The sequence below is a fragment of the Grampus griseus genome (assembly GCF_964374135.1).
Source record: "Grampus griseus genome assembly, chromosome: 1".
Lineage (NCBI taxonomy): Eukaryota > Metazoa > Chordata > Mammalia > Artiodactyla > Delphinidae > Grampus > Grampus griseus.
Genome location: NC_139017.1, coordinates 56,984,965 through 57,002,442, shown reverse-complemented (window position 1 = coordinate 57,002,442; position 17,478 = coordinate 56,984,965). Strand labels below are relative to the sequence as shown.

At 49.1% G+C, this 17,478-nt stretch overlaps 1 protein-coding gene across 1 annotated transcript in view; it reads right to left on the bottom strand.

Annotated features, from left to right (window-relative positions):
• Positions 1 to 9,681: 9,681 nt before the first annotated feature.
• Positions 9,682 to 17,478, bottom strand: part of TNN (tenascin N) — a gene marked incomplete at its 5' end in the record, with an annotated part of 52,289 nt that continues 44,492 nt past the window's right edge. Inside the window, 4 exons of the mRNA XM_082657082.1 lie at positions 9,682 to 9,911; positions 12,224 to 12,387; positions 14,407 to 14,574; positions 15,473 to 15,569. Coding sequence (XP_082513208.1) covers positions 9,771 to 9,911; positions 12,224 to 12,387; positions 14,407 to 14,574; positions 15,473 to 15,569 — 570 coding nt within the window. The 3' untranslated portion in view covers positions 9,682 to 9,770. The remainder of the gene's footprint in view (positions 9,912 to 12,223; positions 12,388 to 14,406; positions 14,575 to 15,472; positions 15,570 to 17,478) is intronic.

The window sequence follows — 17,478 nt, the reverse complement described above, 5'->3', positions numbered from 1 at the left end:
CTGTCATTAAAGCAGAAACTATCTAGAGCAGTGCGGTCCAATAGAATTAGGAATGATGGAAATCTTCCTACCCTGTCCAATATGGTACCATTAGCCATATATGGCTATTTAAATTAATTAAAATTAAATAAAGTTAAAGGTCCAGTAGCTGAGTTACACCAGCCACATTTCACTTGCTCAACAACCACACACGGTTGGCGGCTAGCATCCTGGAGAACATGGGCCGAGAAGCTTGTGGGGGGAGGGGTCAAACACGCTGGCAAAGCACCATGTTTACTGCACTTCAAGCACCTAGGCAGCCCCGAGCCTCATCTCTCCCGAGGCAGGCTGATTATTCCTGTTGCTGTACTTGATCCCTGGGCTCCCTTCCCCATCACCACACATCCCATGAGCAACTGAGGACAGAGACCCTTCACTCAGCTCTCTGATCCTTCCTCCAGGACTTCTAAAACTTTCCACCCTGGAGGAAGGAACGTTGCCCAGACAGCACCTGGGGGAGAGGCAGCTGCTGCACACCTGAGCGGATGCCAGAGCTCAGTGCCATCAGCTCCACCTGCCCAGGCTCAGCCCTGACCCTGGGGGTGTGAATGTAAATTTGGACAATGCTATGAGCATTCTCAACTCACCAGAACCCTCTGCATTGACCTCTTGCCCTTTGCCCTTAGTATTATTCCCAGATTCAAAGTCACAGGATTACAAGATTGAAGAGTCCCTTTAACACAGCTTGCAGTCTCTGCCATAGGTTCAAAGGGACGTTTTCAAATACCTGTGATACTTCATTCAGGAACAGCCATGCATGCAGGTATCTATCTAACTCCCTCTTGAGGCTATTTATTCCATTAACATTTTTTTTATAAATTTATTTATTTATTTTTGGCTGCGTTGGGTCTTCACTGCTGCGCGTGGGCTTTCTCTAGTTGCAGAGAGTGGGGGCTTCTCTTCGTTGTGGTGCGTGGCTTCTCACTGCGGTGGATTCTCTTGTTGCAGAGCACGGGCTCTAGGCACACGGGCTTCAGTAGTTGTGGCTCATGGGCTCAGTAGTTGGGCTCGTGGGCTCAGCTGTTGTGGCTCGTGGGCTCTAGAGCACAGGCTCAGTAGTTGTGGCACACGGGCTTAGTTGCTCTGCTGCATGTGGGATCTTCCCGGACCAGGGATCGAACCCATGTCCCCTGCATTGGCAGGCAGATTCTTAACCACTGTGCCACCAGGAAAGTCCCCCCTTTAACATTTTTGATTCTAGTATGTGCCAAGCACATCAGGTGGCAGCAATATAAAGTCATCTGGAGGGGCTCACAGCCTGGCCGTGGGAACAGACAAGCAAAGAGACCATTATAGTACGGTATGGTCACTGCTTACAAAGAGGGAAGTTTCAAAGCTGGAGTCAGGGCAGGCTGTGGGGAGACGGGGGGCGTCACTCAGAAGCTGTCCCCCAGAAGAGAGCTGCAGAGGAGGCAACTGGGAAAGGAGGGCACCGTTTTCATCTGCATACAACCTGAAAGTGCAGCCTGGTGAGGACCACTGTAAGTGTGGGAAGCTAGGACTGGAGCTGTCCAGACTCTGAGGCTAACTCCAACTCCCACTGTTGTGTAATTTAGGCCCAGGACTTAATCTCTGTGTAGAATTAATGACAGCACCTATCTCACAGGGATGAGAGGATTAAATGAGATAATGCATACAAGCATTCAGCACAGGGCCTGGCTTACTATAAGTGCTCAGTAAATGCTCATTATTATTAAGGACAGAAGGAAGATCATGAGAGAGTTGTGTCCTCGAAGTCAAAGGAGAAGAAACTTTCAAGAAGAAAGCCAGAGTCTGTAGAGTCAGATGGTACAGACAGGCCAAATGAGATAGGGACTGAAAATAATGTACATCTTCTATTCCCACTGATGTAATACGTTCCTTAATTTCACCACACACTGCACTGTCCACAGTATTATTAATACTCTTTGAATTAAGGGCTCCCAATTTACAGTATGTGACAGGTGAACTTCTTAAGGAGCTATCCCGCCTCACCTCAAGCCACCCTAGGGTGACAGTGCCTCCTGGTGGCCAGATCAGGAGAGTCTGAGTCAACATCTTTTTCACCTTAAAACAGTGTTTGCCTTAGAACATCAATCCAGCTACGGCACAGGTCCTCAAACTCGATGTGCTGAAGACTCACTGGGTTTTACGTGATAGTCACAAACCTGTCAGGGTCAACGATGCCACGCTCATTTGCTAGATAAGGGATTTTCATAACCCTAAGTCTTAGTTGCTGTTAAAACATATTTCTGGTGAAGTATTCCAGATTTTACATCGCTGCCTAGGAACGCTTCCCTAAGTACACAAGTTTTCCCATCACAACAAGATCAAACTGTATGGCAACCATGTTCCTGTGTTCCCAGCACTCTAGCCCATTCTCACCCACATTAGAATCAGCCATTATGAGGCCAGAATTCTAACTGTCTTATTCAGCACTGTATCTCCAGTTCCTAGCGTGGAGCCTGGTGCATACTATATGCTAAATAAATGCATTGATTAGGGGGAAAAAAGAAAGAGAATCACTGGGTGTTTCTTACAAGTGCAGAGACCCAGTCCCTCTCTGCCCTTCTGCTGGATTTATTACATCTTGGACGAGACGAGACAAGCTGCTCTTCTAACAAGAACTCTAGGTAAATGACAGTGGTCTCTGAACCATACCTTGACAAATATTGGTATTATCTAGATAGTCAGAAACCAAAAGCATTCTATCGTCAAATAAGTTTGTAAAGCACCGCATACCATGACTTTCCCACTCCTCCTTGGAATGTGCAATGCAGGTATCACACTAAAGGTTCTAATGGGTACTGGAATAAGGAAATGGTGTAACTCCACTGAACTCAGCTTTCCCAAGCTTATTTGACCACGTAAACTCTTCTTTTAGCACCTCTGGAGGAGCAAGGGTTCCAAGGAACACCGTCTGGGAAATGCTGCCGTGGAGGGTCTGTGTACCCCCATGCTTCATCTGTTCATCTTTTACTGCTAACACCTCAATTCATCTCATCCCCAAGGAAACCCCTTTCGAAATGTAGAGATTTTCCTTTACCTTTACAAACCTTTCTTTCTCACTCTGCGCTTTCTCTTTCTTCTGTGAGCCATAATAATCCTATTGGTGGTTATTCATAGCAAATATACCTTAGAGGTAGCTAGGGATACACCTCTATCAAGGAAAAGCTCTGAGTGAAGTTATGGAGACTAAAGGTGCAAGGCCTCTGTCTTACCATTCCAGAGTGCTTCAACCTCATAGTTATGGGCACTTTCAATACCTCATTTGACTCTTGCAGCAACTGACGCAGTGAGTCAATCAGGGACTAACATCATCCCCATTTTATAAAGGAAGAAAGTGAGGCACAGAAAGGTAAGCAACTCACGCAAACCTGGAAACCTGAAGACCAAAGTCTTCAGACTCCTGTCCTAGTGCCCCTTGTGCACACAGGGCATCATGATCCAGGCCATTCTGCTGGTCTGGCCTCCTCAGAGACTGTTAACTTGCAGAAACACCTCCTTTGGGTCAGAAACTTAAAGAATCCCGTAACGGGCTCTGCCCACAAGCCTTCAGACACCCAACTGTCTCCTTCAGATGTTCCACCGTGTAGCATGAGCCCTGACAGTTCTGTTTTTTCTTTTTTGTAATCCAAGGGCCTGATTTAAGCTTTGATTGCAGAGGCATCCATTTCAAAGAGGCACCCACTTCAAAGACCACTATGCAGGATAAACACACTGCCAGCCACACAGCTGGACAAGGACCCAGGCCACCTCCCACACTGCGGCTCCTTTGTTCTAGAGATTCCGGTTGATTTCAATAACCAACCATTTGGGCCTCTTGATTTTTTTCTTCTTTTCCTGCACTTGAAATTCCCACTCCTATGTTTTAAATTCACCAGTGAAGAGCGAGCCCTCGAAATCCTAGGCCCCCACTGCAGACTCCAATCAAAGGAGAACCCTAGGCGTGCTCTCTCTCAAGCTCATTTTCTCTCTCTCTCCCTCCCACACACAACCTCACAATGTGGCCTCCTGTGTGCCGTGTAATTTCCAGGTCTTGCAAGTAATAAACCTTTATGTTTCAAAGGTTCCTGACGGCTATTGCTGAAGGGTATCTTACAATTATAATAAGAACTCAAGGGCCAGTCCAACCAAAACATTGGGTATTGATAGGCTGAGACCAGCCCAGAACACAGAGACAGCTTTATCTGCTTCCTATCCTTCTCTAATCAAACCTAATTTTCTTCACCTGACAAAATAAAGAACTGGTTTCACTCCACCGCTCTTTTACTTACATTGCAATACTACAATACCTTTGTTTTCTATTTCTGTCATTATAAGTGCACTGCAATTTATCTGCATTATAGAATGAACAGGCTTTTCTGGGCCAGCCTGAGAACCTAACTTCTTTATATACCATTGGCGGCGGAACTCAACCCATTTCCCCCGTAGCAACATCCAACCAACAGAAGGACTTTGGAAGTGGATTCACTTGCACTTTAGGAACTGCCTAAAACCCCTTCCAGGGGTGCCCCCCCATCCCCTTGCCGGACCACCAGCCCAGTGGGCCAGGTCGGGGGACAGAGTACCCGTCTCACGAGGCAGTCTCTTCCAAGTGTTTCCCAGTTACCTGTTTTGTGCAGCAGCACTGCCTGCGCAACCACCAAGCACTGGCTGGACGCTGAGTCGTACCCCAGAGGCTGACTCTCCAGGTCATTCTACCCAGGAAGGAAGGAACGTGAAGACCCCCAGAACTTCCCTTTCTGGAGGAGAGGAAAGTGGCGCTGAGGCTAGAGGCTCCCGGTAGGACCACACTGCCATCTGCTGGCCCGGCCGCGTACAGCGCGCCCCGCTGTGCGGGGAGGCTGCCCTCGAACGTTATTGATTGATCCGCGCTTTTCATTGACAGAAAACACTTTCCCCGATCCTCTCCACCGCCCTGGGGAAAGGCTTAAGGGAACGACTTGGAAATTCTTTTAGCGGAAGACTTCCTCCAGTAAATGACTACGTTTCGCCGAGAGCATTTCATTATTTATAATTGTTTTTCCACTGCCATGCTGTACCCGCATTGACACTGCACTCTGTCCACGGCCTGTCTCTCTTCACACACCATACCTGGTCCTTTTCTTTCATGTCATCCCTTTGATCACAGTTCCTTGGGTCATTGTTTTTTCTTTCTCCCTTCAGCATTTCCTAGCTTTAAGGATCCTTGAATCCTGAGAATTCCAAGTTAAAAAGTAGAATTCCTGGGCTTCCCTGGTGGTGCAGTGGTTGAGAGTCCACCTGCCAATGCAGGGGACACGGGTTCGTGCCCCGGTCCGGGAAGATCCCACATGTCGTGGAGTGGCTGGGCCTGTGAACCATGGCCGCTGAGCCTGCACGTCCAGAGCCTGTGCTCCGCAACGGGAGAGGCCACAACAGTGAGAGGCCCGCGTACAGCAAAAAAAAAAAAAAGGTAGAATTCCTTTTTTTTTTTTTTTTTTTTGGCCGCAGGGCTTGTGTGGGCGGGATCGACCAGGGATTGAACCCAAGCCCTCAGCAGTGAAAGTGCAGAGGCCTAAACATGGGACCACCAGGGAACTCCCAAAAGTAGAACTCTTGACATCATGTGACAAACATAAAAGTTGGGACCCTCTTCCCAGAGGAAGCTACTGTCAAGAACAACCAGCCCTAAACTCTGCACTAAAGGATCCCTCCCCTCCCTTTACCACCCACCCCCCTCAAATCCTGTTAATCCTTCCTCTGAAATATTATTTAATCTATGCTCTTCTTCCCTTTCCCACAATTTCTGCCACAGGCCAAGGAAGTCAGTACCTATTGCCTATTGCAATAACCCTTAACTTGTCTGTGAATCTCCACTCTTTCCCTAAAACAGCCCTCCACGCCTCCCCCTATTCTCTATGCTGTCACCAGACTGATGTTTCCAAAATACAAGCCTCACTACAAGTGTCACTCCAAGGTTTAAACACCCCTGAGTGTTCTCCACTGCCCCCCTTTTTCATCTCAGCCATGGTTCTCAGCCCCAGTTGCATGTTAGAAGCCCCTGGAGCCTTAAAAAACTCAGAGGCAGGGCTTCCCTGGTGGTGCAGTGGTCGAGAGTCCGCCTGCCGATGCAGGGGACACGGGTTCGTGCCCCGGTCCGGGAAGGTCCCACATGCCGCGGAGCGGCTGGGCCCGTGAGCCATGGCTGAGCCTGCGCGTCCGGAGCCTGTGTTCCGCAACGGGAGAGGCCACGGCAGTGAGAGGCCCGCGTACCGCAAAAAAAAAAACAAAAAAAACTCAGAGGCACAGGACTCAGCTGAGACCCACTGAAGCAATGTCTCTGGAGGTGAAGTAGGATCAGGCTGGTAACAGCTCCAGCTGATTGTGCTAAACAGTGCAACCTGAGACCACAGTGCTTACATGGCCGAGACCAGTCCCTGCCCATCTCTCCAGCAAGGCTCCCCACCAGCCCCTCCTCACCCCACCTAGAAACCGTCTTCCTCCCTCAAACACACCACACGCCACCCTTTTTCATCCTTGCCATCAAGTGTCCTCCTCCCAAGGTGCCCTGCCTCCCCCAGGCCTCTCGTTTCTCCCCTGGCAACTCAGAGTCCCCCTTCTGGACGCAATGCTGACGCCACGCCCACAATGCTTTCTAGGGCACCCCGCTCTGTTCACAGCATTCTCCCCGTCGCAGTGCCCGCCGTCGTGGTCTGTCCCCGTGGCCATCCCCACCACACTGCGAGCAGGGGCTGTGTTCTGCTCATCGAGGCTTTGCTAGTATCTTGCATGCAACAGGCCATGGCTCGGAGACTTTATCCACTGCTTGTGACACTTGTGTCCTCGCTTTTACCCTAGTGCCTGGCTGGGCCATCTGTCCCTTCTATGACAGCTTTTGTTTTCTTTGGTTTGTCCTGACCGGTAGGAATTGTCCCTTAAGCTTCAAAACCCTGATGGCTCATAACCTGGCTCTAAGAAATGTGTCTGACCCTTGAAAAAGCAGGTCTATCCAGAAATCTATTCTGGGGCCTATACTCAGCTACCAGAGCAGGAGTTGCCAGAGCTGGTCATGTTAAAATGAGGTTAGGCACAGAGATTTAGGTCTGGAAGGTTCTCCTCAGTCAGACAAACATCCTTTGAAAATGAACTTCCCACCTCCCACACTTTCTTCTTTGCCCCAGTGGAATCCTTGAAGGGTCAACAGAGGTTTTCTCTGTCCTGTCCCTTCAGGGCAGCAAGGACCCTACAGGCAAAAGAATGCAAGAAACAGCTCCAGTTTCCCACAAGCCCTCTTCTTGGCCAGCGGTGGGAAATCACCAGGGTTGGTGAACACAGATGGGGCTGTGCTGCTGCCACCATCACAGACGCCTCCTGAGCAAACAGGCCATCAGAGGGTTCCCCCTGCGCCGCCAGAGCTACTCAGAGAGCGGTCACCCATCCAACAGCAGCCCTGGTCCAGAGCTGCTGAGTCAGAAGGGCTGCGGCCCAGCAATCCTGCCCCACCAGGCACATGTGACAAGTGCAGTTAAATTTGGGAAGCACCACCCACGATGCACCCGACCCCACCCCCGCTCTGAATCATTCCAGGGTTTGATCCACTTTGCAAAGGAGGCTTTTCTTTTCTAAAAAGGCTGCACCCACTGGGATGAGCACAGGGCTACGGAGCCACCTATGTGAGAACTTCGTGTGCAAACAGGAGACCAGAGGCCTCGGAACTGAGAAGCTGTGCAAAGGGAGCTTTGAAACGGACAAGGAAATTAGCTCAGCCTCCAGCCCTGAGGAAGCTGGATCAAACTAAAGACATCTGGCCAGTCTCTGCCAATATCTACTCCTCAGAGAGGCCCGTGGAGTCCCCCACTTCTGCCACCAATCTTCCCCTCCGTCTCTTAATCCTACTATAATTTTCTTCCATGGCACTCATCCCTTCTGGGAATTGTACGTGTATCTGTTTTTTATTGTCAGTCTCCACAAGTAGAATCTAAGAACAAGGGCAGGAATCTTGTGTTTGGTTCACTTCTATAGCAGCAGGGCACAGAGTAGAACCCAGCACAGAATAGGGCTTCATCAGTATTTGTTGAATGAATGAGTTAATGAGTGGATGAATGACAGCACACATAATCCAGTAGCGCAAGGACCATGTCTGGCTTACTTACCTCTGTGAGCTCACCGCTGGCTCCCCAGTGCCCAGAACACTGCCTGATAAGCAGGCAGACACTTAAATTCTCCTTGAATAGATGAGAGAGGTGCAAGCACGTTTTTAAACCACTAGCCCCAACGCTGACACTGTACTTCATCCAGACCACACTTTATCAGACTGAGAAGTTACCAGGGCATTGCTCAGTGCGTGTGTATAGGGAGCCGAGGGGATGCTGAAAATTTTAAAGGTTGACAAACACTGTTTCGGAAGTATGGCTTGGCATTCGGACAGAGGTTAAAACCTGGAGAACCCGAGGCAATAAACGACTCCAGCACCCTCGAGGAGGACCGCAGCTTTTAGGGCACTTGTCTTCCTCCCCACTCACCCACTTCCTGGTTCCAAATACCATTATTGGCCATCACACCAGTCAGAGGCCATGGCCAACCAAACTCCATTATAATGCACAGATGGTACCTTTGCTTGCACTTAGGTTAAATTTAGAATTCAAGTGTACTTATGTGGGGAAAACAACACAAGGCAAATGTTTTTTAATCAAGTGGTTTATTTTTTTTTCTCGAATAGGAAATTAAGTTTCTTCAATGGTCACTGACTTTGCCACAGAAAAACCTTCCAAAGTGATAGGAAAATAAGCCAGAAGGATCTGACCTTGCCAAGTGTCCACTCAAACAATAAGCCTTTGGTGCTGAGCACTTTCAGGAAACCCAGGGGTCCGACAGGGCGGGGTGGGGTAGGGGGAGGGCAGGGGCAGGAGGGAGAGAGGAGGGAGGCTGAGGACTTGACAGTACGAAAGGGGGTCACAGAAAAGGGTCTTTGGGAGGAACCAATTACCAAGAGAGTCAAATTATTTAAAATTGAAATAAGTGAGAATTTATTCACAACATACGCAGATCTACAAGAGTGATAATGCAGGTGGCTGGAAAGGGGGCACTTAAAAGTAACAGTGACATGGAAGCTGGGGTTTCCAGCACGCAGGATACTGGTCAGAACACAGCAAAATTCAAGTCCCTCTTGGTCCCTTTTGGTTCCCTTTATTCTTCCTCATAACATCAGCAATTATTTTTAAAAGGGGAAGATTTATGTCTTTTTCCTCAAAAAAGATTTTACCAATTTTCCAGTGGTAATGGAAGGTAAGTTTCAGGCTACCTCAGCCCCTTGTCGTCAAACCCCCCTTTGGTGTTTCTTTTTAGACAGAAGATTTGTATTAGCAGAGCCCTGAATATATATATACCAATTGCCAGAGATTTCCAATTGAAGAAGTACTAGGTGGTTCTTTATCCCCCACCCCTTTTTTTTTGCCCTAATCCCGTATGTTTGTTACTGAAGATAGAGCAGACAACCTTGCAGTTCCAGTGCTGTCTCGCCCATACACATTGTGCAGCTATTTTTGTGTTGATTTTCAGGCCCACAATACAGATGGGCAAAATGCAGGTGACAAGCAAGTGAGCTGTATGGTTGGAAGCTTGGTGACATGCTTTGTCCTGCAGGTTATCGAGCCATCTCAGAAGCCAAGGGCTATGAGCACCCCTCAGACTTCCATTAGCCAGTCATTAGTACCCACCCCACCCCATGCTTACACAGGCCCCAACCCCGGGCTGGTCTCCTCTTGTGCAATAAGTGCATGAATGGGCCGTCAGAATGTTCTCGAATTTTCTCCCAGTGTTTGCTTCTTTCTGCCCAGGACATGCTCCCCGCTGTAGCCATGAGGGCGGATCTTCAACTCCACAAAAGGAATGGAGAATTCATGTCCTTTCCATGGCTCCCAGTTCACCCCCTACATTAAATAAATAAGTAAATAAAATAAATAAATAAATAAAACAAATAAATAGGGCTTCCCTGGTGGCGCAGTGGTTGGGAGTCCACCTGCCGATGCAAGGGACGTGGGTTCGTGCCCCGGTCCGGGTGGATCCCCGCGAGCCATGACCGCTGAGCCTGCGCGTCCGGAGCGTGTGCTCCGCAACGGGAGAGGGCCACAACAGTGAGAAGCCTGCGTACCGCAAAAAATAAATAAATAAATAAATAAGCCAGCATCAAAAAGAGGCACCTGGGAGAGGGTGGGGTGGATTATGGTACCAAAGAATGTTTCTTTGCCAGGGAAACTACTCCCTCTCTGCTTAGAGGAGAGACTAGGGTATTTAAAGGCAGTGAGACAGGAATCTAGAAGCGTGCTCCCTCTGCTGGGCAGCTGAGGTTAGACAGGCTGACAATTTGGAAGTCCCCTGTGGTTGGAGGATGGGGGGTGTGAGCCCAGGAGGCGAGTGAGGCCAGAGCAGCAGCAAAGGTAACGCGGGGTCAACCTGGCCAGCAATGATCGAATTATCTTTGCCTCACTTTTCCTTTACAAAAAATTAAAGGCAACAGTAAACATATTAATTGGCCAATTGTGGAAAATCATTTTCAATTTAGACTGTTTAGATATTAGCTCTGGGGTAATAAATAGTCTGCTGAAAACTAAATCTCATTTTACGACTTTTGATGGGTGAGCACAATAATATTTAATTCACTTAATAACCTTGCAATCTGGCCAATAAAGAACCCAAGTGACCAATTTTATGTATTTTAATTTGTGAGGTAAATAATAAACAAGAAGCTAAATGCCTTGCAGACTGTGAAAAGCACATTAACCAGATGAATGTCTTTTATTAGCAAATATGGGGATGGTTTAGGGCATGCTGGCTGCTCATTTCAAATATTTGATCTCTGGTCACAGGCTTCCCTGAGTCAGCCCACATGCTGCCACCATGATTCATGGGCACACCCTCCATGGCTCCCCTGGGGACAAATTTCTTCTTCCCTTTGAAAAATCACATAAGGATTGGGAGTCCCTGCTGCCTGGTTAGGACCAAAGGAATCAAAATGTACCTGGACTTCAGATGTACTAATATTTACAGTCATATTGGTACACTATGTATGAGTTCTGGGGAGAGGTGGCTTCCTGAAGGCTAGGATCAAGATCTAGGATGGGAAATGAGAAACCCAGGAAGGGGAGAGTTCATGGAGGGGATGGATTCATCATGGGTAGGAACAAAGATGCAATTTTTAAGAAGCTGTGAGGGAGCAGGCAGGAGATGCCTGGAAGCTGGCGAGGAATCACTACGATGTTCAGGGGGCAAGAGGATTCAAGAAATCACTGATTGGAAAGTTGCAGAGCAAGGGAGCGGGGGAGGAGCCCTCGCCAACTCCTGGCCCTGTGTGCACACTCCTGAACTGGAGAAACCAGTTTAGCACAACGCTCTGGGCAGACTTTGGGTGGCTCTGGATGAAATGGATCCAAGGGTGGGTCTGACATAAGACAGAAAACTTTGTTTTCCCCGTGATCAAAGGACTGAGAAAAATAGCTCTGGTTTAACTGGATGAACAACTAGAAAGAATTCTGAAGTGTCTGTTACGGATAAAATGTTTGTGCCCTTCCCCTGCCAAATTGCATATGTTGAAGCCCCGACCCCACAACATGACGGTATTCGGAGATGGCGCCTTTGGGAGGTAATTAGGGTTAGATGACGTCATGAGGGTAGGTCAACCATGGTGGGATCAGTGCCCTTACAAGAAGAGAAGGACAGGCCAGAGCTCTCTCTCTCTCTCTCCACACTATGTGAGGATGCTGTGAAAAGGTGGCCATCCACAAGCCAGAAAGAGCTCTCATCAGGAACTGAATCTGCTGGGAACTGGATCTTGGACTTCCCAGCCTCCAGAGCCATGAGAAATAAATGCCTGCTGTCTAAGCCATGCCGGCTATATTATTTTTTTACAGCAGCTTGAGCTGACCAAGACAGTGTCCATGTGTGAACTCGTAAAGTGAGACGGTGTGGGACTCATATCATCTCTATTAAGCGGTGGGCAGCCTGAGTACCTCCCTGCACTGAGTAAGGGTGCAGCATTGGTGGGAATGTAGAGTGGGGAGGGGTTGCAGCAGATGGGCAGGGAGGGCCTTGACCTCAAGGCCATGGAACCTGAAGAAGAAGTCTTACTGCCCTGACTGCTGGGCATCAGAAGGAGAGGGTCAGACAAACCAGTCTGGAGGGTGTCACTCTAGGAACACAATATGGGAAAAGCCTGGGACAAAAAAGATGTTCAGCTGTCACCTACCTCACTATGCTTGGTCTCCCCGTATCTGCCATTAGGGTTGGCCAAGTGGCAGTTCTTGTACCACCAGCCGCCATGATGCGTCAGGGCACAGTTGCTGAGGGCGATATCATTGTCTCTGTCAAAGGTTGTAAACTTCCATCCATTGTGGTAAGTAAGAGCGTCCCCTGCAGGAGAGAAGACATGAGAGGGGAGAGCCCAAGTTCACCCCTGAGGGCGTGATCAAACTCTGGCCTGAAAGAGGACTGGGGGCAGGAAAACCTCCAAGCATGAAAACGCTAGGGATCCAGTCAGTTAGGCCACAAGGAGCCACTTTTTTCTCAAAATCGCCAAGATGAGAACACGATACGGATGAATAGATTCTCTTTCCGGGCTTGTCACCCAAACTTCAGGCCTGTTTCTCCAATAGCTTTAAAAGCATTTTCACTTAGAGGCTTCACAGTAAAATATCCAAACACCCAAAACCAAACTCCTCGACGCTCCCCATAGTACCGACCACCCTCACACAACTAACTCCCTTTCTGTGCTCCTGTCTCTGCTTGAGCATCCTCCCAGTCACCCAGACTGGGTCCCCCCGAGCCACATCTGACAATCCTGTGTACCCCATTATCAAGCCCTTCCTTCTGCAGATCACTCCTATACACCCCTGCACCCACGGCTGCCACCCTGGGCTGTTCTCATCTCTCTCCAGGCCTGTGTTAACACAACAGCTTTCCTAGCTCTTCCGAAGCTTAAGCGTCCATTTTCATCATCTCAGGCCTACTTCCTCCCACACGGAGTGAATTCCTCCTCCTGGCTTTTCAGGCCTGTAACTTGGCTGTACCCTTTGCACAATCTCACAGCCCACTATCTGCACAGGCGCCCTCCAAGTGTGAAGTGGACGCATCCATCTTCCATGCCTCTGCTCGCCTGTTTCTCTCTGCCCTTCATCATTCCAAAGCCTCACCATTCCTCAAAGCCCAGCTCAACCCCACTCCTGAGGAAGATTCTCCTTATTAATCCTCCCACACACACACCTGAACTTCTAGAGCCCTTCTGGGCACATAGGTACAATTAAGTGCTTCGTTAATCCTATCTAGAAATCTGCCTTAATTATTTTACTTGTATTCTACTATTTCCCCATCACATTTGTCATCCTTTTATAAGTTTACTTTTTAATTCAGCTCATAAAATGCAATAAGGGCTCATATCAATCCCAAGCTTAATCAAGTTCTGCTCCTACAATAACAATACTTCCATTTAATCTGATCTCTGAGTTACCCATCACCTTCACATATACATTCTCATTTGATGCCCACAACAAGCCTGAGGGGTGGGTCAGGCAGCTCTTAATCCCATAAGAAAACAAACTCACAGAGGTTAGACTCTAGGAATTTGTCACAGTCCCACAGTCCACAAGCAGCAGAGCCAGGACTCAAATCTCCGACCTGAGATTCCAAGCCCAGAGTTCCTTCTGAGACACCGTTCCACAGGAAGCTTCCTTATTTCAACAGCAGGCTTTGATTATGCCTAACAAGGACGGGCTGTCTCTGACCATCTACAGCAATGGTTCTCAAAGTGGACCCTGAACGGGCAGCAGCTGCAGCACCTGGAACTTTTTAGAAATGCATGGTCCCAGGTCCACCCCAGACACACAAAACCAGAAACTCCACGGTCATACCCTGCAGTCTGTGCTTTAACAAGCCCTTCAGATGACAGCAAGCCCTTCTGATGCCAGCTAAAGATTGAGAACTTTTGTCCTGCAACCTCATTCATTCATTCAGAAAAATATATATATATATATATATGTATATATTTAAATAATACACACACACACACACTGCTATGCAAGAATGGCAGTCACACTGCTGAAGCCGAATGAGTGGTGGGCAGACACCACGAAATCTCTCAGAATGTGGGTTCATCAGCTAATGTACAACAGCCCGAATTGGGGGAGTATAAGAGGAGGGATTTTACTGGGGGGGGATCAGTGTGTAATGTACAGAAGTTCCAATTTTATGACAGTCAAAGACTGCTTCAATAATTCTGTTTAATCTCCTGCAGGGAGTGGGGCCTCACTTGTCAGTGAGGACAATTCACCTTCACAGAACAATAGTCTATCCCCCCGGGACCCATGGCAGGTGGCCGACCAACCCTCAGACACACAGAGCAGGAGACCCCAGCGGGAAGGACACGTTTTGTCTTACCTGCTGTGCCTCTGTATTTCCCAACTGTCAGCCTGTACCGCTCCTTGCTGGAGGCTACTCGGAAGGAGTCATATATGGCATAGGCAGATTCGTTGGCAGTCTGCAAGTCCACTCTCACCTCATAGTGGGTGGGCGTGCCTGTGGTGAGGTTGTGTAGCTTGTCAAGTCCTAAGAATCAGGAATGGAATTCCGGTAACCAATCAACCGGTGTGTGAGCACCCACCAGTGGCATCGGAGACTTTCACCCCGCAAAGCTGCCTTAGCCTTCACCTCCTCTGCTAATGGGGGCCTTCCCTACACCATCTCTTCTGGGGGGCTTATTGTCTCATCCCATTATGTCTTTGGCACAGTCATGCTTCTGAGTGTGGAAACCACATCCTCTGGGACGGAGCGGAGGGGTTAATTGTGGGATGAATCTGCCCCCACTGACTCCTTCTCTCTCAAGCAGAAGCTGTTCTATTTATCATCCTTGGTCTCAAGCGGGAGAGGAGATCACCTACTGACTCTAAGGTCACCGAAGGGACTTTTGTGCCAAGCAAACCACAAACATCATCTTCTCTATCAGACGCTGAGTATCCAGATTATGATTTTTTAACTCTTCATTTCCCAATTGATGCTTTTGGCTATTTCATTCTCTATGAACGTCTGCTCCAGAATAGAGCAGACGTAAAAGGGAAAAAACAATGCCATAACGACTGGCATTACTAGCAGAATGTCAGGGACTCGTATGACCTCCCAGTGAGAGCCCAGAGTCCCGATCAATCAACTATTTTTCTCCTCTTGTGGTTTCTGAAAAGTTCAGGCTGCAGGCAGGTTGTGCGGGCCTTAGATGCAGCATAAAGCCCACCCACCTGTGACAGTCCCACCCTCTCACACGCCCAGAGCACATGAGAACCTTCCCAGTGACACGGCCACACCAACGCCCTGGTCGGCAGGTTCCTCAGAGAGTCCCTGTCGCTCAGAGCTCTTCCTGAACGTGGTGAGCTTCCACAAGCTGCCTGACCAGCTTTTCAGAGGGAAGTCTCCCATTTGCACCTCAGCCTTTATGCATGCTCAAAGGTCATACCAAGCCAGAACTCCCTCATGGGGTCCCCAAAGCCTTCCACGTAGGTCCGCCAGCGCTTGAAGAAATCCAGCTGCCCAGTGTTCCGCCTCTGGAAGACCTGAAGAGGGAGATGGATGTTTCCCTCTGACATACCTGAACAGACGTGGCTGAGTGACAGAGGGCAGCACAGTGGAGTGGGGCTGCCCTGAGGATGGGCAGAGGGGACGGAAGGGAAAACTGACAGACGTGGCGATGGACTGGAAGTGGAGCTGAGAGAAAGGAGGATGTCAAGACTGCCTCTCATGGTTTGGGCTTGCAGCGCTGAGGGCAATTCACTCAGCTGATCGCTGGGAAAGGGGCTGTGAGAGAGGACAGTTTCCGCGAGTGCCGCAGAGCTCATCTGGGGACCTGGTAAGTGTGAGTGACTTCTGAGGTATCCTGGTGAACAAAGATGCCACAGGAACCACTGAATGTAAGGGCTAGAGTTCTCAGGAGAGAGCCAGGCTGGACTTAGAAGGTGTACCTGTGTATCTGAGACAGTGCTGGGTGCTCAGCAAGTCCCCTTTCACTCTCCTCACCCCCTGAACACAGGGAGACTTTCTTTTTCAGCCTTTCTTGCAGCTAAGCTGGAACCATATGACTTGTTCCAACCACAGGACTGTGAACAGGAGCATAGCTTATGGGCTGGGGGTCTCCACACTCTCTCTTCCATTGCCCTGGGCCACAGTGCCACGGTGAAGGCCACATGATGACAGGGCGGGGCCACAAGCTGCGATCAGCCTGAATTCCTGAGTCACCACTGAGAAGTGACTTTGCACATGCGAGCAAAAACCTTTTATGGGTTAAATCATTGAAATTTGGGGTTGGTTTGCTACTGCAGCATAGCCCATTCTATCCTAACTAACATGGAAAGCCACCAGGAGGTAGAGAGGAAGATGAAGCCACTGGAAGGATGAGACCACCTGGGAAGAAAACAGGAACTGAAAAGAGAAAGTGGCCTAGAAGGAAGTCTTGCAGTCCCCGAGATATAAGAGCCACACACAGCAGGAGAAGTTCATTAAGGCGAAAGGGGAGCAACTAGCGACGTGAAGGACAACTGGGAAAATGCGGAATCAGAAAGGCCACTGGAGAAAGGTGCGCCCAAGAGTATCAAGTGCTGGTGAGAAGTCAGGGAGCATGAGGTCCAAACTGTCCACAGAATCTGGTGACACGGAATCGCCAGTGACTTGAGCAAAGGCTGTGCTAGTGAGCGACAAGAGCAGAAGGCAAACCGGACGGGGCTGAAAAGTGAGTGAGAAGGGACAACGTGGAAACGGAGGTGGGACTGTTTCATGAGAGTACAGGCTGCTTTCTTTTCAAAACTTCCTCTGTCTGAGGAAGGGAGGCAGTTCCAGTCAGAGTACCTTGGATTCTTTTCTATGAAGTAAACCTAAAAAGTACCTAAAAGCTAAACACACCTACGTATGCTAATTCCTCCTGGCCTTGAGGGCCACGCTAGACACCATCCTAGCTGACTTCACAAATGAGTCTGGAACTCCCCAAGGCTGGAGTGGCATCTTCCTCTCCGCCTCCTTTCCTTCGTGTTCATTCAAAAGCAGACGCCCAACACAAAATCCAATCCCCCCGCCTTTCCACCATGCTTCACACCACGTGCCTTGAAGTCGAGCACTTTATCTTGAATCTGATGAGGTAAACCTCCTGATACTTGAGCATTCTTGACACTTTTCTCTGGGAAGAGATGGGGAAGAGGAGAGAGCAGCTTGCCCACAACAATGCCGAGAGCTCCGAGTGGGAGCTCACCGCCAGCTCCCTGTCTGCTGGCCCAGGAGGCACTGAACAAAGACAGCAATGGGTGGGAGTCCTGGCAGGGGGTTGGCGAGTCCATCATTTCTATTCCTGAGCCTCAGTCAGCTTGTTGTCCAACAGGTTAGAAGCGGGAAGGAAGTGTCTACCTCAGAGGTGCTGGGAGGACTCGTGAGACAGGACACGTGAAAAGGATACAGAGCCTCTGAGCAGGACTTAGGGAT